The sequence below is a fragment of the Quercus lobata genome, chromosome 1 (genome assembly GCF_001633185.2).
Source record: "Quercus lobata isolate SW786 chromosome 1, ValleyOak3.0 Primary Assembly, whole genome shotgun sequence".
Taxonomy (NCBI): Eukaryota; Viridiplantae; Streptophyta; class Magnoliopsida; order Fagales; family Fagaceae; genus Quercus; species Quercus lobata.
In genome coordinates, this window is record NC_044904.1 from 7,227,131 (window position 1) to 7,250,380 (window position 23,250).

The 23,250-nt window shown below is 38.1% G+C and overlaps 1 protein-coding gene and 1 pseudogene across 1 annotated transcript; both read right to left on the reverse strand.

Moving 5' to 3' along the window:
• Positions 1 to 9,419: 9,419 nt before the first annotated feature.
• LOC115994441 (5-methyltetrahydropteroyltriglutamate--homocysteine methyltransferase-like) lies at positions 9,420 to 11,876 on the reverse strand. The gene is made up of 4 exons (XM_031118602.1): positions 11,847 to 11,876; positions 11,254 to 11,495; positions 10,965 to 11,166; positions 9,420 to 9,984 (listed from the first exon to the last, which is right to left on the reverse strand). The coding sequence occupies exons 1-4, from the start codon at positions 11,874 to 11,876 to the stop codon at positions 9,616 to 9,618; spliced, it is 843 nt and encodes a 280-aa protein (XP_030974462.1). The 3' UTR covers positions 9,420 to 9,615.
• Positions 11,877 to 16,933: 5,057 nt separating this feature from the next.
• LOC115994448 lies at positions 16,934 to 19,334 on the reverse strand (annotated as a pseudogene).
• Positions 19,335 to 23,250: the final 3,916 nt, after the last annotated feature.

A 23,250-nucleotide genomic window follows, 5' to 3' on the forward strand; every position in this document is an offset into this window, starting at 1 on the left:
ACATCTTTATATTAATAAAAATTGTTATCACTTTACTTCACATGTTCTTTCTCTATATTTTCGAGATAATAGCGCAATGCATAGACATACAACCTTGTGAACTCTTTTTATTCTTAAACTGTGGCCGACGTCTAGGACCAAAGTCCCAGTTAATAAAAAGATCTTGCTCTGTGTTTATAAAAACAATCCGGCTTAATAATAATACTGAATCGAACAAATGATACTTAGGGTTGAAACTCCTATTAGACAGGAAAAGAAAGAACATTATGATGGGCTTATTGGGTTGGCCTAGCATAATACCGCCGACCTTAGAGTACAGTACTTGGGGGCCCTAATCCTTTATCAAAGAGAAGGGCACTATTATGAATTTGCAAGTGTTGTTCGGCACAATAATATAGCATTTGAATCAATGACACTTAGGGCCAAAATGTTTGTTAAAAAAGATATCACCATAACCTTAATAAAGTTGTTTGGCACAACAATGCCGACCTGTGAAAAACGATACTTACCCCAAAACTAGCCGAGATGATAGCTCAATGCCCGGTGCAGTGTAGGAAGTAACCATCCGAGAACATATCACCCGCAAAATGAACTGCCCCCCTATGCTACTGAATAGTGGGGTGTTTCTCCATCTTCTTAACACTCCCATTGGCATTAGCCTTTTACAGTTTCTGAGCCGAGGACTGAACAACTTAGAATTGTTATTAAGTAGCCAACCTTACAAAAACTCAATCTTTTTCTCATCCAAGAAATTGGTTGCCTAAGTAGTTGGTTTCCCCATAGGCTTGAGTCCGAGGACCATGCAATGCCTTGGTTCTGTCCAAAACCTAGTTTTCCTCATCCAGGTAGTTGGTTTCCCCATAGGCTTGAGTCCGAGGACCATGCAATGCCTTGCTTCTGTCCAAAACCTAGTTTTCCTCATCCAAGTAGTTGGTTTCCCCATAGGCTTGAGTCCGAGGACTATGCAATGCCTTGGTTCTGTCCAAAACATAGTTTTCCTCATCCAAGTAGTTGGTTTCCCCATAGGCTTGAGTCCGAGGACCATACAATGCCTTGGTTCTGTCCAAAACCTAGTTTTCCTCATCCAAGTAGTTGGTTTCCCCATAGGCTTGAGTCCGAGGACCATGCAATGCCATGGTTCTGTCCAAAACCTAGTTTTCCTCATCCAAGTAGTTGGTTTCCCCATAGGCTTGAGTCCGAAGACTATGCAATGCCTTGGTTCTGTCCAAAACCTAGTTTTCCTCATCCAAGTAGTTGGTTTCCCCATAGGCTTGAGTCCGAGGACTATGCAATGCCTTGGTTTTGTCCAAAACCTAGTTTTCCTCATCCAAGTAGTTGGTTTCCCCATAGGCTTGAGTCCGAGGACCATGCAATGCCTTGGTTCTGTCCAAAACCTAGTTTTCCTCATCCAAGTAGTTGGTTTCCCCATAGGCTTGAGTCCGAGGACTATGCAATGCCTTGGTTCTGTCCAAAACCTAGTTTTTGGCATGGGACCTTGGCTTTAGGGGAGTTAGCTCCTCAGCCAATCCCCTAGAGTTATCTAAGCGATTGACGCTAGCAAACGTAGCCCCTAGTCAAGAATCATAGCCCCTAGCGGAACTTTACAGTAGAACTCTATAACCAACGGTTAGAAACGGCAGCGGAACTTTCTCAACCTACCGTCTATGCCAACACACAAGCCTTCCCATAGACGGCGCCAATTGTAAGGACTCGATTTTGCGATGAACCTAAACAGTATTGGGTTCGTATGTACAAAGGCCCAAACAATATCATTTGTAGAGCGTGGGTTTGAAAGGCTAGGCCTTGGTCACCAGACGGTGGGTTTTTCGTGATGTTCCCACATGGTTAAGTTTTCTTCACCCCTGGAGTCTTTCTCCTGGAGGTGGGCTGGGAGGCTCCGGTTTCTGGCCATTTTTCCCAGCCCCTTCCCTAGGACACTTATTTTCCTTTTTATACTGGCCTGTGTTCGCTGTCCTTCGTCCACGTGTAGGGTCAAACTTTCCAAGACTGATACTTGTCCCATCAGCCCATACCCAAAGTCGTTGGGGGTGGTCGTAAAAGCCAAAGAATGCGGCTCTGTCAGGTGCAGAGCATTGAATGGCAGTGAGGGCAGCTTTCCCCGGATATTTTAGATTTTTCTTCCTAGTTTTAATCCTATACCGTTTTTACCCCTCTTTCTAGTGGGACTTTGGGTCTGCCGAGGACTGAACTGTCCTCGGCTGAATCCCAAGGCTATCCTGCCGAGCTTGGGCCATAGCCTTCCTCGGCTTGGGCCTCTGGCCTCCTCACGGGTAAATGGGCCCGGCCCATAAATTATTTGGGCCCCACACCAATCTAAACCAAAAAAAAAAAAAAAAACCCAACAGAGGGTAAACAGTAAAGCAAACCCACAGATTCTCAAAAAAAAAAAAATCCAAAACCCAATATACACAAATCACTCAACCAGAAACCTCAGATCACTAATCAGATATCACTAAAGCAAACCTAGAGACAGAAACGTCAACACAACTCGAGCTTCAGTCCAGAGCACATCGCGTCAAGATTCGGGCATCGGAGATCGGCATCACTCACTGGATCGGATCGGAGATCGCCGATCAGTCACGTCGGTTGTCGCTTGGCTCGGTCACGTCGATCGTCGCTCGGCTTGTTCATGTCGCTTGCTCCGTCGCCCATCGCTTGGCTTGCTCCGGTGCTCCTTCAAGTATTTCATAATTTCTTTCTCTCTTTTTTTTCTCTCTAACTCTCTCAGTCTCTCTCTCTCTTTATCTAAAAAATTAAAATGAATTGAAATCTGAAATGAAATAATGAGGCTCTCTTTATTCTTTTAAGACTTTAATAGTTAACGTTAATAATTTATCTTATTTTTTTGAATAATTGTGATTGGCTATTAATATTTTGACTCTGTTCTTGACTCTTTTTTTTTTTTTTTTTGGGCTTCATCCGTTGGTTTTGGTGCGTGTTGGTGTTGGTGAGACTTGGTGAGATACAATTAATTATTTTATTGTGATTTGTAATTGTGAAATTTTCTGATTTGTAGGTGGCTCTTGTGATGGAGTTTGTCTCATTGTCTATTGAGTGGGGTGGGTGTGGATGGACACATCATTTGGGGTGGGTGAGGAATTTAAATTGGGGGAAGTAAATGCACATGGTGCAACTAATAAATAATAATTTAATTAATCAATAATTAATTAAGGAAAACAACTAATAAACAATAATTAATAACAATAATTAATTGTGGGGCCTAAATAATTTATGTGCCGGGCCCGTTTACCCGTGAGGAGGCCAGAGGCCTAAGCCGAAGAAGGCTATGGCCCAAGCTCGGCAGGATAACCTTGGGATTCAGCCGAGGACAGTTCAGTCCTCGGCAGACCCAAAGTCCCACCAGAAAGAGGGGTAAAAACGGTATAGGATTAAAATTAGGAAGAAAAATCTAAAATATTCGAGGAAAGCTACCCTCACTGCCATTCAATGCTCTGCACCTGACAGAGCCGCATTCTTTGGCTTTTACGACCACCCCCAACGACTTTGGGTATGGGCTGATGGGACAAGTATCAGTCTTGGAAAGTTTGGCACTACACGTGGACGAAGGACAGCGAACACAGGCCAGTATAAAAAGGAAAATAAGTGTCCTAGGGAAGAGGCTGGGAAAAATGGACAGAAACCGGAGCCTCCCAGCCCACCTCCAGGAGAAAGACTCCAGGGGTGAAGAAAACTTAACCATGTGGGAACATCACGAAAAACCCACCGTCTGGTGACCAAGGCCTAGCCTTTCAAACCCACGCTCTACAAATGATATTGTTTGGGCCTTTGTACGCACGAACCCAATACTGTTTAGGTTCGTCGCGAAATCAAGTCCTTACAATTGGCGCCGTTTGTGGGGAGGCTTGTGTGTTGGCATAGACGGTAGGTTGAGAGTTCTGCTGTCGTTTCTAACCGTTGGTTATAGAGTTCTAGTGTAAAGTTCCGCTAGGGTCTATGATTCTTGACTAGGGGCTACGTTTGCTAGCGTCAATCGCTTAGATAACTCTAGGGGCTTGGCTGAGGAGCTAACTCCCTTAAAGCCAAGGTCCCACGCCAAAAACTAGGTTTTGGACAGAACCAAGGCATTGCATAGTCCTCGGACTCAAGCCTATGGGGAAACCAACTACCTGGATGAGAAAACTAGTTTTTGGACAGAACCAAGGCATTGCATGGTCCTCGGACTCAAGCCTATGGGGAAACCAACTACTTGGATGAGGAAAACTAAGTTTTGGACAGAACCAAGGCATTGCATGGTCCTCAGACTCAAGCCTATGGGGAAACTAACTACCTGGATGAGGAAAACTAGGTTTTGGACAGAACCAAGGCATTGCATAGTCCTCGGACTCAAGCCTATGGGGAAACCAACTACTTGGATGAGGAAAACTAGATTTTGGACAGAACCAAGGCATTGCATAGTCCTCGGACTCAAGCCTATGGGGAAACCAACTACTTGGATGAGGAAAACTAGGTTTTGGACAGAACCAAGGCATTGCATAGTCTTCAGACTCAAGCCTATGGGGAAACCAACTACTTGGATGAGGAAAACTAGGTTTTGGACAGAACCAAGGCATTGCATGGTCCTCGAACTCAAGCCTATGGGGAAACCAACTACTTGGATGAGGAAAACTAGGTTTTGGATAGAACCAAGGCATTGCATAGTCCTCGGAGTCAAGCCTATGGGGAAACCAACTACTTGGATGAAGAAAACTAGGTTTTGGACAGAACCAAGGCATTGCATGGTCCTCGGACTCAAGCCTATGGGGAAACCAACTACTTGGATGAGGAAAACTAGGTTTTGGACAGAACCAAGGCATTGCATAGTCCTCGGACTCAAGCCTATGGGGAAACCAACTACTTGGATGAGGAAAACTAGGTTTTGGACAGAACCAAGGCATTGCATAGTCCTCGAACTCAAGCCTATGGGGAAACCAACTACTTGGATGAGGAAAACTAGGTTTTGGACAGAACCAAGGCATTGCATGGTCCTCGAACTCAAGCCTATGGGGAAACCAACTACCTGGATGAGGAAAACTAGGTTTTGGACAGAACCAAGGCATTGCATAGTCCTCGGACTCAAGCCTATGGGGAAACCAACTACTTGGATGAGGAAAACTAGGTTTGGACAGAACCAAGGCATTGCATGGTCCTCGGACTCAAGCCTATGGGGAAACCAACTACCTGGATGAGAAAACTAGGTTTTGGACAGAACCAAGGCATTGCATGGTCCTCGGACTCAAGCCTATGAGGAAACCAACTACTTAGGCAACCAATTTCTTAGATGAGAAGAAGATTGAGTTTTTGTAAGGTTGGCTACTTAATAACAATTCTAAGTTGTTCAATTCTCGGCTCAGAAACTGTAAAAGGCTAATGCCAATGGGAGTGTTAAGAAGATGGAGAAACACCCCCACTATTCAGTAGCATAGGGGGGCAGTTCATTTTGCGGGTGATATGTTCTCGGATGGTTACTTCCTACACTGCACCGGGCATTGAGCTATCATCTCGGCTAGTTTTGGGGTAAGTATAGTTTTTCACAGGTCGACATTGTTGTGCCAAACAACTCTATTAAGGTTATGGTGATATCATTTTTAACAAGCATTTTGGCCCTAAGTGTCATTGATTCAAATGCTATATTATTGTGCCGAACAACACTTGCAAATTCATAATAGTGCCCTTCTCTTTGATAAAGGATTAGGGCCCCCAAGTATTGTACTCTAAGGTCGGCGGTATTATGCTAGGCCAACCCAATAAGCCCATCATAATGTCCTTTCTTTTCCTGTCTAGTAGGAGTTTCAGCCCTAAGTATCATTTGTTCGATTCAGTATTATTATTAAGCCGGATTGTTTTTATAAACACAGAGCAAGATCTTTTTATTAACTGGGACTTTGGTCCTATACGTCGGCCACGGTTTAAGAATAAAAAGAGTTCACAAGGTTGTATGTCTATGCATTGCGCTATTATCTCGAAAATATAGAGAAAGAACATGTGAAGTAAAGTGATAACAATTTTTATTAATATAAAGATGTATTACAACGTACAAAGAGGGGCTTAAACAAGCCTATACAAAAAGTAGATTGCCAAAACAATAAAAAAATAAAAAAAAAATAAAAAAAAAAGAGCAATACATTAAGTGAACAGTCAGATCTCTTTTTAAACTCGTCTCTGAAGTCCTTCCAAACTCTGCCTCGGTAGCGCCCATATCGAGAGAAGGACCTTCTTCTCGGTAGCGCCCATATTGAGAGAAGGACCTTCTTCGGAAGAAGATGGAGGAGATGAATGAAGAAGATGGAGGAGATGAATGAAGAAGATGGAGGAGAAGAAGAGAGAAGAGATGAAAAGAAAGAAAAAGGAACAAAAGAGGGAGAAGGAAAAGCACCAGGATGGACCTGGTGGTGGAAAGAAGAAGAAAGAGAGGCAAAAGGAGACACCAGTGAACGAAGAGAGGAAGAAGCAGGGACACTTGATCCCTGCCTCAGTCCTGACTCCTAGCACACTGGTGTCATGTTAGATATGCTCATGAGAGAGCGGTTGGTACTAATAATGGGTGTCCTCGACTCAGTCACGCCGGAAGTTTGACGTGACGAGTCCCTGCTTCGGATTTTGGCTGAAAGAAAGGTGAGGTTGATTTTGAGTCTTCGCCATCCCTGTCCTGACCGAGCCATTACGAGCTTTATTGGAACGTGGTGTTTACGGGAGGGGTATGATTCCTTCATTACTCGTTGTTATGGTAAAGCGTATCACGATTTAGTGTATAAACTGGTGGGTAAAATAAACTCTAGGGGAGGCCAAGTATTTCAAATCTCAGAAAGATGAAAGGGGACTCTTTACAAAAACAATAACCTCCTACCATCCCTCTTATACGGAGGGTGGAGCGGGAGGCATTTAATAGGTTCAGATCTCCAAAGGAATCTGCAAACACAAATATGCCGGTTCCACTTCTCCACCTCATCAAAAACCGTCGAATTAAAGTAGTCTCGTAAATAGAGGTCATTAAAAACGCGTTTTGGATAACCAAGCGACAAGAACGCATCAGGAATAAAATCGAAAGACTGTCTCGCAGACCGGTGCGTTTCCTGGGCAGATGGAGAACCTCCAGCATTAGTGAAGGGCCGAATTAAATGAGCCATAATAAAAGCTCGGTATTACCAAAACCTCCCTTTCCAACTAAAAAGTTGGATAGTAGGGTTTTGAGGGGCTATTGTGGGGCCCAAATAATTTATGAGCCGGGCCCGTTTACCCGTGAGGAGGTCAGAGGCCTAAGCCGAGGAAGGCTATGGCCCAAGCTCGGCAGGATAGCCTTGGGATTCAGCCGAGAACAGTTCAGTCCTCGGCAGACCCAAAGTCCCACCAGAAAGAGGAGTAAAAACGGTATAGGATTAAAACTAGGAAGAAAAATCTAAAATATCCGGGGAAAGCTGCCCTCACTACCATTCAATGCTCTGCACCTGACAGAGCCGCATTCTTTGGCTTTTACGACCACCCCCAACGACTTTGGGTATGGGCTGATGGGACAAGTATCAGTCTTGGAAAGTTTGGCCCTACACGTGGACGAAGGACAGCGAACACAGGCCAGTATAAAAAGGAAAATAAGTGTCCTAGGGAAGAGGCTGGGAAAAATGGCCAGAAACCGGAACCTCCCAGCCCACCTCCAGGAGAAAGACTCCAGGGGTGAAGAAAACTTAACCATGTGGGAACATCACGAAAAACCCACCGTCTGGTGACCAAGGCCTAGCATTTCAAACCCACGCTCTACAAATGATATTGTTTGGGCCTTTGTACGCACGAACCCAATATTGTTTAGGTTCGTCGCGAAATCGAGTCCTTACATTAATAATTTAATTAATCAATATATTATAAAAGATAAACAAATTAAATTATGTTAGGCTAAATAATAGTTAATAATTTTATAATTAATGAAACAACAATATAACAAATTATAGTTTATAAAAGACAAACAAATTAATAAAACAACTAAACAATAATAATTAATAATTTTATTAATATTTCAAATCAACTTATAGTTTATTGTTTATTCTTTTGCTAGAATTATGAACAAATATTTGATAAAAAAACTATGTACCCAAGATTCATCTACTTGATGATGGCTTTGGCCTTTGGATCTTTCAACTAAAAAAAAAAAAAAAAAATTAGGAACACCCTGGGAAAAATTTCTAGAGTCGCCACTGGTCACACTTCACATGCATATTTTTTTAACGTGAATTGGGCCCCCAAATCAGGCTTTCCCGAAAGCTCTGAGGCCTCTCACATTAAATATTTGGATGGGAGACACTCTACTGCAATTCTAGCAATAAATTTAGTACTTCTCTTTCTTTCTTTTTTTCTTTCTTTTTTTTTTTAAGAAACAAACACACACAGAGGTGAGAGAGAAAGGGGTTCGAGACAAAATCATAAGTATTCATGACATGAGGACCATACCATAGATATAGAGTTGGTTATTGAAAGTTGGGATCTAATTCTTGGAATAATGACCACCCCCTTTTTCAAATCTAAATATTCATCTAAGAAAGTGTGAAAGTTATTGCACACTTACTTTCACACATGATATTCATCTGAGAAGTGTGTAATTACATTCCTCATCTTTTTTTTCTTCTTTTTTGAGAAAAAATAACATTCCTCAATATGTTGATTGAATGCTTTTTTGAAGCTATGCATTTCTTGCAATCCAAAACATAGGCGGAGAGAGTCAAATGGCAATAAAATTAGATACAATCAAAGCTTGCGACATAGTAGAATGGGCTTCTCTAAATAATACTATTATTGTGGATATAGGCTTCAGACACAGATGGATTTGCTTGAGCCAATACTACAAAATGATTACCATATTCCAATCATTTATATTTTTATTTATTTTCATTATATTCCTTCAATAAATCTTTAAAATAATTGTAAAAATTGAAGCCGTGGTTAAGGGCCTCCATTTTTGAAGCTACTAGATTTCATTATATATATACACACACATATCATGAATCCACTTAAAAAACCCAGAATACAACCACACAAGCAGAGGCGCATAAAGAACAGCTTATAATCATATAAGAAATTCATTATGATTATTCACCATGTTAGAGATATATATTAGACATATTAGCCCAATGTAATAGGCCCAAGCTCAGTCCTGCTTGTACTAGTAGTCTAGGGTTTAGTCGCCTATATATACTCATGTTATGGCTCATTGTAACACAAGTTATTGTACTACACTCTTAAATAATAAAGATATAGCCCTTAAGGGATTCCTCCGTGGATGTAGGCCATCAAGGTTGAACCACGTAACTCTCGTGTTCTCAGTGTCCTACTCTATGCTTCCCCTTCTGCATCCACTCTAGCATATACAATATGGTATAACACATTGCGTTGCTAATAACATATATTTTAACACACCAAAAAAAAAAAAAAAAAAACACAATACAATTCATATATTAGTAAATATTCATCACCTCAAAGAAAAGTAAGAAAAATTAGATAATCCAAAAGAAAACATCATCTTAAACAAAAAGCCACATATTATTTGGACTTCCGTAGAGAAAGTCTGCTTCTCAAATGCAAGATTAGCTTTCCTTTTTATGCAAATTCTGGACTTCACTTAGCACTTGCGAGCTGAGTGCGGAGGAATTTGGCGGCAGCAACCATGTTGCTAAGAGCAGGCTTAACCTCAGAATATTTACGTGTCTTGAGACCACAATCAGGGTTGACGCAGAGAATTTTGCTCTCCAAGACTGCAAGCATCTTGTTGATTCGGTCGGCTATTTCTTCAGTGGATGGGATCCTAGGTGAGTGGATGTCATACACACCAGGACCAATGCCAGCACCATATTTCACTCCATCACGGAAGACTGAGAGAAGCTTCTCATCTGATCTGGAGTTCTCAATGGTGATAACATCGGCATCCATGTCTACGATCGAGTGAATAATGTCATTGAAATGTGAGTAGCACATGTGGGTATGGATCTGTCCAAGACAAAAGAATGTTACAGTTCCACCCAATCTTATCTTAATAATAGGAGTCAATATCGTACCGGAGGTTGTACCGGTTTGGTCAGCGATACGATATATTTCGGATACCGATCAATATTGGTGTACCCTTTCGGGTTTACCGCTATTTTTTATATTTATAAATATATATATATATATATATATGTATGTGTGTGTATATATATTATAATAAATATAAAAGTTTACCATAAAACATTTCTTCAATTCAGAACTAATTATTCATGGTTTTAAACTTTAGTATCAATTAAAAAAAAAAAAACAATATAAAAAATAGAAAACTTAAAAGTTACCATTGCATACTAAGAAAACAAATAATACTAATAAGTTAATGCAAATAAGTTATCATTCTGCCTTAACAAAAATTCAAAAAAAAAAAAAAAAACATTTTTCAATACCGACCAGTATTGCCCGAAATTAGCCAATACATGGCCGGTACGGCCGGTATTTAAACTAGTACGAAACGTTGATGTTTCGATACCAGTATACATACCGATACGGTATTGACTTCCTTGATCTTAATATGCAGTTAAAATTCAATTTTTTTACAATGTTTAAATTCTACATTTCAACATTAATAAGAAATACTATTACCTTTTAATTGGTTGTTGTTTTTGTATTATATTTAATTATAAAAATATTTTATAATCTCACATTTAAATTATGTAGTATTTATTAAATTAAACAAATATCATTAAAAAATGATAAATTTATATATAATTTTGAATAGCATATGAATACTACTAATTTTAAGCTCTACTGGACAATTAGAGTACTAATTATATTCCTAGTAATACAGATTTTATACTAGTACTTATTTTTATTCTACTCTATTTTAACTCAGCATACCAAATTTGCCCACCATGACAAATATTTCTCACTTATTATGTATCTAAGACTAGTTTAAGACAAAAGGAAGTTAGAAAAGTGAGATGAACCTGTGTTGTGTCATGAACGCCACAGTTGGTGATCCTGAAGGAGTGAACAGCCCAGTTTAGATAGAAAGCCTGATCAGACTTCCTAAGAGGCAAACCTTCCCTCAGAGCAGCCTCGTCAATCTGGATGACAGTAATTCCAGCTTTCTCAAGATCCTCAACTTCATCCTTGATGGCCAAAGCAATCTGATAGCAGGTCTCAAATCTAGAGACAGGGTGATTATAGAATTAACCCCATGACACACAACAGATGTACAAAATAAGAAGGCATGGTTGTTTCAAATTCGTTTACCTGTGCTGATCATTTCTCACAAATGACCAGTTCAAAATGGTAAAAGTGCCAGTCAGCATTCCCTTCATGGGCCGTTTGGTAAAACTATGAGCTATTGAAGACCAAAAGAAGGTCATGGGCTTGGGGCGGCTCACATCACCATAGATAATTGGTGGCTGCACACAATGGGATCCATAAGATTGGACCCACCCATTAACAGCGAAGGCAAATCCAGACAGTGAAGGCAACTTGGCCCATTTACTCTACATTGGCCCTATTCAGTCCATGTCAGGCATATCCTGTCCACTTCGGTCCTATTCAGTCCATTCTGTCCACTTTGGTCCTATTTGGTCCATTCCGTCTACTTTAGTTGGTCCTATTTAGTCCAAATTGGTCTTATTTTGTTCATTTTGTCCACTTTGATCCACTTCAGTCTTATTTGGGCTATTCCGCCGGCTTTAGTTCATTTCAGTCCAATTTGGTTCTATCTGGTCCATTCTGTCTACTTTGGTCCTATTCAGTCTACATTAGTCATATTCGGTCTAGTCTGTCCACTCCGGTCCTATTCAGTCCAATTTGGTCACTTTCAGTCCATTCTATCCATTTCAGTCCACCTTGTTCTTATTCGGTCCTGTTCTGTCCATTTGGTCCATTCAAATCACTTCGGTTCATTTTGATCCATTGCGATCTATTTTTGTGCAATTACATAATTGGGAAAAGACATGTTTGGATTGAAAGCACATAATCGAAATCCAAATTTATTAAAAAATATATAAATTTCAAACTCATAATATTTAAAATCTTAAGCATAATATTTAATGTTACTACACTTTTGTTAAGCCACATTAATATAGTATTTCAATCTTTTTTGGTACGACTAAATTTAAGTGAAAGCCTTTCTAAATATGAAGGTTATGAATATACAAATGTAATTTTCAGGGCATTTATTCATTTGCTTTAACATCGTTATTTTTGAATGAATACATGAGGTTGATTATACATTTAAGCAAAATAAATAAATATATACATACATATATGTATGTATGTATAATTTTTATTTAAATAAATTATTCAAATTATTCATTCTCTTCAAAGAGATTATCATGATAATTAAAACTTATACAAACTTACACTAAATATGTATAATTTATTATATAAATTTTATTGTAGAGAGAGAGACTACTTGTGATGGGGAACTAAAGAATACAACACCAAAAAAGATAAACCCAAAATAGAGTTTTAAAAATCACAATAATTCATCAATATAAAGTGAAGTTGCAAGAAAGAATAAAAAATCAAGAGAAAGTGAATAATCACTTTTTCAATAGAGAATGTGAAAGAGAATAATAAGAAATTTATAGAAAATAATATGAGAAGAAAAAAGTAAAAATAAAAAATATAGTAATAAACACCAAATTATCCAAGTCATGTTATGTAATTAAAAAAAAAAAAACATTATATTCTTATATACTATCTTTATAATGCAATATGATAACATCTATGAAATCAAAGAGAATAAAAAGATAATAACTTAAAAGCACAAAACTTAATCACATCAACCCAAAGTAGAGTTCCAAATAATACAAAAATTCATCAACCTAAAGTAAAAATGCAAGAAACATATAAATAAATAAATAAATCCACCAAAAATGAAAAAAAAAAAAAAAATGAGAGGGAGAGAGAGAAAGAGAAAGAGAAAGAGAAATAAATTTTTGTGTGTGGAAAAACTATGAATATAATGGAAAAGAAAATTGTAAATTTATAGTAAGAAGAAGAGAATAAGAAAAGCAAAAAATAAAGAAAGATAAAGGGTTCAAGAAAAAGTGATATATAAAGGGTTAGAGAAAAAGTGATATTAATGTAGATAATAGTGGGAGATGAAAAGTTAAAAAAGATGGGAAAAGTTAGAGAAAATATAACAATAAGTTGAGAAATTAATAAGAAAAAAAAAATTTAATAATAAGAGAGAGAGTGTTGAAAATGGATGGATGATATGGCCTTGATGTGGTTCAATAGGAACGTAGCATTTAGTGTGTAGCAACAATAAAAGCTACACTTCAACTTTTAGATATATATATATATATATATATATACACACACATACACATATATACAAATATATAGATGATTATTCTGTCCCTACAATGAGTAGCACTGTAGCAGGTTGCTTGTAGGCAGACTTGACAAACTAATCCAGTTGATTGGATCCGGGTTCAATTTGTTCAGGTTCGAGTTAGAGTCGAGTTAGAGACAAGTCAATGGGTTGCAAAACCTATAATACTTACCCAATTTTTTGATGGTCAAGTCAATTCAGTCTTTATTGTCCTTGCAGTACAAACAAGAGAACAAATAAAGAAAGAATAGTCAAAAATAAAATGTTAAGTAACACATAAATTTGTGATTTTTTTTTTTTGCCAAAATTTTATGTTTTCAGAAAAAATATATATATTTTTCAGCCCAAACACATTTCGTTATTTACCAAACTTGATTTCCAAGTATTATGGCAACAAAAAAGTTGCAATATAACTAAAAAAGTTCCAAGGTAAGTCAAACTCAAGTTTAGTAAACTCGAGCTTCACTTGGAACTTGAGTTTTAAAAATATGCTACATAACTAAATAAGTTTGAGTGGAAGTTTTTTAGTCATTTTTTTTCTTTTCAAAAACATAATAATTGGCAAAAAAAAAGCCCATAAATTGTTATGTTTGCACAAGGTTCACTAAATTGAAACCTTCAAGTCTTGTGAAGAAAAGAGTAAGAAGTGAATGTGAAAAAAATTTACACAATCAAAAAAACCACTCAAAAAAAAGGGAGGGGGGGCGGGGTGGGGGTTGGGAATTTCCCTTTCAAAAAAGGGTTGTCTCGATACAACAACTAGTTATGTACAAGTTGACCCATTTTTTATGAGTGTAAAAATCCTTACCCATTCCATAATTTTTCCTTTAGGTTAGGGTCCATTATCTCTATATGAAACAGTAATTCTAAATTTCTAATCTTGCTAAATCTTTTTAGATTTAAACTTAGGACTGCTTAAAATAACTTGAACAGAAAAAGTATGTTGAAGATTGTGGTTTGAATTGGGTTTGGAGTCTAGTAAGTTAGTGACAAACAATTCTTATATCTGCCCCTTGTTGATGTCACATAATTTTGTGAGATATAAGTATTGGGAAAGCAATACAATGGGTACTGGCTTTCAGTTTCTTTTCAACCAATTGCTACATCTACCTCTATGGAAAGAAATGGGACTCTACTGGACCTCATATCAAGAAACCCGATTTGAACAACATATATCTATCAGAGAGGAACTTTAGATTATGATGAAGTTTTCAGGCAACACATTTACCCCAAGGTCAATTGCACAAGTGCTGGAGGGTGGAGTCTGGTGTGGTCAATTATATCTAACATTTATTTAGATATATGCCAGGGCTTTCAACAATACTGTGGTGTAGAACCTTGTGGACTCAATAGCTATTGCACACTTGGTGATGACCAGAGACCAATCTGCAAACTGTATACCAGGTTATGTTTATCTGGATTTAGATAACAAGGTAAAAGGATGCAGACAGAACTTTGCTCCAAAAGCTTGTGATTAAGGTTTGGAGGTGCTTAACATAATAACATGGATTGTTCATCCAATGACTATGATTATCAAATAGTTGCTGAGTATGCATTGCAGAAATTCTTGATTAAGTGATTTTTTTTCGGGCCCTTGCTGTGTTCAGATATGGGCAATGCTGGAAGTAAAAAACAACCTCTCCCAAATGGTTTTGTTAACCTCAGCACCGGATGGAAAGATCTAATCAAATTGAGGAATACAACTGTGTGGCCGTCTAAGTACAAATTTGGCAAAAAGGATCACTCAATAATGTCCCGTAATGGAGCAATGCTATTTGGAAGTTCAGTATTGATGAATTTCACGCTACTGCTAGCAATTATTATGGCCATTTCACTCTTGATGCAAAAAAAGTTGCAAAATCTTCAACCGGCTCAGTCATGGGCGCTTCTGCAACGGTATACAAAGGTGTCCTAGCAGTTGATGATGAAAATTTCATTGCAATCAATTGCTTAGACAAGATTGTGAGGGAAAGTGAGCTAGAGTTCAAGACAGATGTGAGTGCAATTGGCTGCAAAAATAATGAGAATCTAGTCAAGTTGCTCGGATTTTGCAATGAGGGCCAACATTGACTTCTAGTTTATGAGTTCATGAGTAACAGCTCCCTATCAAGCTTCCTCTTTAGATCTTCAAGACCAACTGGTCCCAAAGAGTGCAAATTGCAATGGGAATTGCAAAGGGGCTCATTACTTGCATGAAGAGTGCAGCACTTAGATTGTACATTGCGACATCAAGCCTGAAAATATACTTTTGGATGGCTCATATACAACAAGGATTTATGATTTTGGATTCGCTAAGCTTAGGAAGATATACCAGTCTTGAACTATAACTTTGATAAGGGGAACCAAAGGTTATGTGGCCCCTGAGTGATTCAGGAACGGACCTATCACACCAAAGGTGGACATTTACAGTATTGGTGTCTTATTGCTTGAGATTTTCTGTGGCAGGAAGAATGTCAAACTGAGCGTAGAGGATGAAAATCAAATAAGACTGGCTGATGGGGCATATGATAAGTACAAAGAAGGGAGATTGGATCTGCTAGTAAAAAATGATGAGGAGGCAATCAATGGCATGAAAAGGGTGGAGATGTTTGTGATGACTGCTAGCTGGTGTATTCAGGCTGATCCATTGCTAAGACCTTCCATGAAGAACGTTCTGCAAGTGTCGGAAGGTGCCATGGAAGTTTCAGTGCCCCCATATACTTTTCCAACTACTTCAGTATAATCAATTACCAAAAGGTATGCATGTTCCTCCTTAGTACTTGAACCGTTTTTGGTTGTACGATTTTAGTCTAGTACTTGAAGCATGCTTGGTTGTACTGTTTTACATACCAGGTTGTTTGTTTCAATGTAGAGAGTATGTTGACATGAAATCTCTTCTCAATTCAGTATTTTCTTAATACAGTTGCATGAAAATTTGAGTCCTACTTTTGGTTCAAATCAGAGTTTTCAGTCTCAATTCTGTTCTTGTTTTATTTGGAATAACATGTATAGAACATAAGAAAAAAACATCCCTCGAAGAAAAATATATATCAATTGATAGCTTCTACTAATACATATGCATAAAAGATGTCACTTTGGCAGTCAATGAGTTTAGTCTCAAGAGGAAGGAGGGGAAGATTCAAACTAGTGATCTCCATTTTATAAGGCGTAATCTCATGCAAATTGCACTATGTCTCGGTGTTGCACCTTTTTTCCTTTTTTGGTCCATAAAGAGAAAGAAAGATGCTATCACAGCTAGTATTACTCTTCATATCATAATACAAAACAAAATACTATTTACTAATATAAAGGATGAATTGAAAAGAAGACTCAGATCAGGATTCCTATACCCCATCTAAGGATCCTTACAATGCAGTGATGAATTCTCCTAAATGTCCATATCATCTCTGTTTGACATTTCGTCATAACACAATTTAAAGAAGGTGTAGGAACGTAGTCTAGACTGCACAGCAAAATATTACGAATATTGTGGCTCCAATTAGTTCTAGATTCTTGTAGCCACTACTTATTATCCTGATGGAGTTTCCTAATATTGGTAGAGGGAGGCATAGTCTTAAACAACCAGAATAGTACTTTATGTTAAAGGATTTAAATTGAACTGATAAATGAAGATGGACCTGGAGGAACTGAGACTTCAACAGCTCCTTCCATCATTTGTACCACTTTCTTCATTGTTGGCCTTAGTGATGGATCATCCTGAATGCACCATATTGCAATCATCACATATTTCTGCACTCTCTTCATGTCATTTTTTGCCTCCTCGTCATTCTCCACTAACAGTTCCAGTTTCCCGTCTTTATAGCAATCATATGCCCAGTCAACTAGTATTGTCTGATCCTCATCCTTTGCCCCTGCTTCAAAACTCTTTCTGCAGCAAATGAGCTCTAGCAACAAAATGCCAAAGCTGTAAACATCAACCTTGATTGTAACAGGCATGTTTCTGAACCATTCGGGTGCAACATACCCTTTAGTTCCCCTAATTCCAGTAGTAGTACGAGTCTGGTCCGTTTTCAAAAGCTTAGCTAATCCAAAGTCTGAAATTCTAGCTGTGAAAGAATCATCCAGGAGGATGTTCTGTGGCTTGATATCACAATGTATGATCTGGTTGCTGCATTCTTCATGCAAGTAAAAGAGCCCTCTTGCAGTTTCTAATGCAATTTGGATTCTTTGGTACCAATATGGCCGTGAAACCCCAAATAGAAAGCTTGCCAGCGAACCATTGCTCATGAATTCATATACAAGAAGACGGTGCTGCTCCTCGTTGCAGAATCCTAGCAGTTGGACCAAATTTCTGTGGTTTGTTCTGCCAATAGCACTCACTTCAGCTTTGAACTCCAGATCGACTTCTTTCACCATATCATTCATCCTTTTAACTGCAACTAGTTTTCTTTCCTCATATTGGAACCCCTTTATAAACTTTTGCAAAAGCACCCCTCCCAAGCTCTTCCCTGAACCCATTTGTAGCTTCTGTTAGTTCCTCATAAGTGTAACTTCGCAAATTCATGCCTGGCATGACTGGGTATTGCTTAATGGCCTTTGATTTCCAATTTTTGAAACGGAAAACAAGCAGAAAGACAGCCAACACGAAGAGTAAGTTCAGAAATACTGAGCTACTAAGGAGCACTGACACAATGATTATCACAGTTGATTGATCTTTCTTCTTCAAATCTGCACCTGAAGGCTTAGAAGTAGAATTTTGCTTTCTTATTTTAATTAGAGCTTTTACGTCATAGCTATAATCCACCCTCCCATTAGAGAAAGGAGCTCTCTTCTTCCAACACTCACCATTTCTGTAAACGGCAACACCACAGTAACAATCACTCCAGCAAGCTGTCCTGCATGAATCCTCATTTTGGCCGTTCAAGTATTCATAATCAGACCTGCCGGGCCAATCTGCATTCGGCATTGATTTAAAATAAAAAAGATCTGATTCTGGCAAAGCTTCATCACAACTCTCTGAAAGAAAGTTCTGTCTGCAACCTTTCATAACATCTTCTGGATCAATGTAGGTGTATCCTTCTGGGCATAGGCATTTTGGTCTTTGACTGAGGTCACCGGGCACGCAGTAGCTGTTATACCCACAAGCTCCACTACCCTGTGTTGCCACAAATTTGCATATATTTGAAGGTATGAAGGTTGACAAAGAAGACCAGTTCATAGGCCAACTCCCGGACATTAAGCTGCTTTTTGGGTAGACATAATGCCTTAAAACACCATCATATTCCATGATTGCCCTTTGATAGAAGCCCTGCGTAGAACCAGGAATTGATGATATATTCTTAACTATGCTTCCATTCATTGCTGTAAAGGTTATAGAGCCAGACTGGTTGAAGACCACCTTAAAGCCGCTGCCTATAGGTTCTTCTGGCCAATAATCAGCATAAGAATAATCCCTGGGGTAAGCTCTAGTTTGAAGCACAAGACTTCCTGTCATTTGTAGTTGGAACTGGAACCTTCCTTTAGAGTAATTCATTTCTGATAAACGAGCAACAAGCTTGCTGCCCAGATTCATTGTCTGTGAAGGTAACATTGTGTCAGTTGGATGATCAAAACTCTGCCATAAAAGGCTAGAATTCTGGCTTGCCAGCACGAAGTTTCCGGTGTCAAGCACGGCTGCATAGGCAACTCCTGGACCAGCTAAGTCAGCTTTCCATGTCTCATTGCCTGTTGGGTCATTGACTACAAATTTGCCATCTTTGGTAAGCTCAACCTTGGATCCTCCTGGCACAAGATTATCTCCATTGGCTGACCAGACAATGGTTTTTTCAGGTAATCTGTTGAACCAGATGGCTAGTAGATATCCTCCCTTTCCAATTTGTTGGAAACCAAAAGCAAAGTCACCAGAAGGCGATGCCCAATAAGAGTCTTTTTCCTGTGCAGTAAGGGATGAGCCCAGAGATTGGTTGCTGGAAGTTTGAGCAGTAGTGGAATATGGCAGCAACAGAATAAGAAGCAACAAGGAGAGAAGAGATGACAGTTGTAAAGCCATACTAGTATGAGGAGTCTATAAGTGATACACTTTGTAGTATAAATGAAAAAACTGTATCATGACATTGACAAATATACTGGTAGAGGAAGCTCTGCATGTGGAACGTTTTATCGAAGTAAAGATGAACATGAGTCATTTTTTATGTTTTCTTGACTCTGAAGAATGACTTCTCATTTTTTAGAAAAAGCATGAGTCATTTTTTATGTTTTCTGGACTCTGAAGAATGACTTCTCATTTTTCTCATTTTTTAGAAAAAGCATGACATAGTTGGTAAGAAAGAATTGGACAAATTTGCCGTCTTAATGTGGGACACGGCTGGCACTAGCAAGGGTATTTTTTTCTTTGGACAAAATTGCCCTCTTAACAACTTTTCTCTCCTTTTCACTTTTTATTTTTCACCTAATCTTATTTTATCAATATTTTACTATCCACTTTCTTTCACTTTACCAATATCAAACTCAATTTCTTTCCCTTTATCAATATCAAAGAGAAGAAGAGATGAAGAAATGTTAATAAAGATTGAGGAATAATTAAACAATGTACCACTATTGTATATTATTTGGTTCATAGTTATTTTTAAAAAAATAGGTTAAAATTAATATGTTGTTAATTTTTATTTTTGATACATGTATATTGCAGCATTAATGGATGGGGATATAGTTGCAAAATGAACCACTTCAAGAAGCTTAATTGGAGATTTCACATGGAAAGTAATGCTATGTGGGCTAAGGTGCTTAAGCTGAAATACGGGACTAGACAGCGTATAAATGCCAGAGATGAATCTAAGCTGCCTAGATCTCCAATTTGGAGGGGTTTGAAGAAAGGCGAACAAGTGTTCAAAGAGGGCATGAAATGGATTCCTGGTCATGACAGTCAGCTTGATTTTTGGAGGGATAGCTAGTCGGATTTGGGTCCCTTAAGGTCCATTCTCCATGGGCCACTCCCCCTTGAAGCCTCCAACCTCAAGGTGAAAGATGTCATTTCCCCCCACGGCTGGTTATGGTCAGCCATCCCTTTTGTTTTACCCCCTGAGATCAAAGAAAGTATCCAAGCTGTCCCGTTCCCAATTGCAGCTAGAAATGTTGATAAACTAGCTTGGAAAGGGTCCCCTAAATGTGTGTTTAGCTCAAAAGGCGCCTATAGGCTTGCTACTCAGCCTTCAAAAGCTAATGTTTTTCCGGGAGTGTGGATTTGGAAAATTTGCACTCTTCCTAAGATCCAAATGTTTATTTGGAAATGCATGCATAATAGTGTGGGGGTGAGGGCTTGCTTGGTCGAAAGAGGGCTTCACATCCCTCTTGACTGCCCTTTATGTCACACTGAGCCTGAAACAATCAGCCATGCTCTTCGTGACTGCAAGTTCGTCAAGCCTATATGGCAGCAACTGGGGCAGATAAGGGGGAACCAAGGTTTTTACTCCCAAGGCATCAAAGATTGGCTTGCTTCGAATGCTAAGGCCAAGGCTTCCTGCATTGCTGATGGAGTTCCTTGGAATATTGTTTTCCCTTTTGCTTTATGGTTAATATGGAATCAACGCAACCAAGTGGTTTTTAATCAAAAGAGTCCCAACCCATGCCTTACCAAGCTGATTAAGATGCAAGCAACTGAATTCTTTCTCTGTATTAACTGTCCAAAAGGTAATCGTCGCATGGTCATAAGGCAGATCAGGTGGGAAAAACCAGCCTCAGGTTGGTTGAAATTAAACACCGATGGGTCCTTTGATGATTTATTGGGAAATGCTGGAGGGAGTGGGCTGATCAGAAATGAGCAAGAAGATTGGGTGGCGGGTTACACCAGGAAAGTGGGTAAAGCCAATAGTTTTGTAGCGGAAGCTTGGGCTCTCAGGGATGGTTTAATGCTGTGCAACCAGATGAACCTGTCAAATGTTATTGTGGAGTTAGATGCAAAAGCTCTTGTTGATGCCTTGAATAACCCAGATTTTAATAACTCTGTGATTTCACCCCTCTTTGATGACTGCAAACAGTTGGCTGCCCAAATTCCCCAGATTGTTTTTAGACACATTTATCATGAAGCAAACTCGTGCGCCAATCAGTTAGCAAATGTTGGTCGCCTGCAAAGTCTTGATTTTATTTTGTATACCGTTCCGCCTGTGGACCTGGTTCCTTTTATAGTGGCTGACAGCCAGGGATTGTATTCAGAAAGGCTTTGCCTTGACTCTTTGTCTTCTTGTTAGTTTTATGCTAATTCCCCTTTTACCAAAAAAAATAATAATTTTATTTTATCTGTGGTTTACATTTCATTTATCATAGAATATTTTTAAACTCATGTTCTTATATAGCACCAAAATTAATATGATATTAATTTTTATTTCTAATACATGTATTATAGCATCAATGGATGAGAATGTAGTTGCAAGTGAGAGTCACCTTTACTCCAAAAAATTGTTTTGACTTAAATGAACCCCTTCAAGAAGGTATTATAATTTTTTATTTTATTTGTAAATTTACATTTCATTTATCATAGAATATGATGTTTATATTTTAAACTCTTGTTTTAATATAGCACCAATGGATGACAATGTAGATGCAAGTGAGACTCATCAATTTGTTCTAATGGATTGTTTTGACTTAAATGAATTGTCTCAAGAAGGTATTATTATTTTCATTTCATTTGTAATATGTCATTCATATATCATGTAATATGAATGATATATGGGATCAACAGAATAAGAAGCAACAAAGAGAGAAGATATGATAGTAGTTGTAAAGCCATACTAGTATGAGGAGTTTATAAGTGATACGCTTAGTATAAATGAAAAAACTGTATCATGACAAATATACTGGTAGAGGAAGCTCTGCATGTGGAACATTTTGTCGAAGTAAAGATGAACTTGAGCCCTTTATACTCTGAAGAATGACTTCTCATTTCTGGGAAATTATTAATTTATTACGTAGTCTGGGACTACACCCAACCATTTAGATGCTGAAGAAAGAGAAAAACAAAAGAAATAAAGACAAATGAAAGGCCGACCTACCGGTCAGGGGCGGTGCTACAGCCTGGTCTAAAAAAATTATGTATAAAAGTTTTTAAAATTTTTTTTTTTTTTTTGACCCCTAAAATAAATTTTGAATGACCCTAAATTTTGTTTAAACCCAATTGAAATAAACTTCAATAAGATGATCCAACAAAATTATGAAATTAAATTATACATAATCTAACAAAAAGAAAATTACATATATTGACAACAAAAACAAAAACAAAAAAAAACATGCAAATACCTCAAATTTTACAATTTCCTTCTACGAGTTTTCTTAGTTTGAAATTGTTACATAATAGTCTCATTATCAATGCTACAAACTACATCGCTTTCAAAATTTTAGTTCAATAAATTTTTTTCTTGGGCTTTTACTTTTTGTTTGTAAGTGTCTAAAATAAATTAGGAAAATATAATGCATAATAACAATAGTTAGAAGAATATGGACCATTTCATAAAAGAATAATATCAATAAAAACATCAAAAATGATAAAATTATATATTTGTAAAAATAGAGTGATGGAAATTGCTTTTTAAAATTGTTTAATTTTTAGAGAGAAAAAATTATCTACAATAAAATTTAAAGAAGAAGTTATACATATTCAATAAAAGTTTGTTATGAATTTTGATTATCATAATTGTAGGGCCTCGTTTTGGGGCCCAGGCCCAACAGGTAGGTGGTTCTGGCCCAATGAGCCTTAGACAATGAATTTGTAAAGAGCGGGTTACAAAACTAGGTCCTAACGAAGTGAGTGTTAGTTAACTTTGGACCATACAACAATTGAACATAAGAAAATCTCCTTCATGTCCACTGGATATTCGGTCCGAGGAGACGTATGGGTGCACCTCTGTTCCTGATCAAAGGCTATGGTCTTTCTCTCTTTCTCCTGCTCTTCCTTCCTCTTTTTCCCGATCCTCTTC

What these genes read in the sequence shown, in the direction of transcription:
- LOC115994441 (XM_031118602.1), bottom strand. Translation starts at nt 11,876, where the DNA reads ATGGACAGAACAGGACCGAATAAGAACAAG. An exon ending in GTGAGAAATGATCAGCACAG is followed by an intron (nt 11,167 to 11,253) that starts GTAAACGAATTT and finishes CCCTGTCTCTAG; the next exon opens with ATTTGAGACCTGCTATCAGA. An exon ending in GCGTTCATGACACAACACAG is followed by an intron (nt 9,985 to 10,964) that starts GTTCATCTCACT and finishes TGTCTTGGACAG; the next exon opens with ATCCATACCCACATGTGCTA.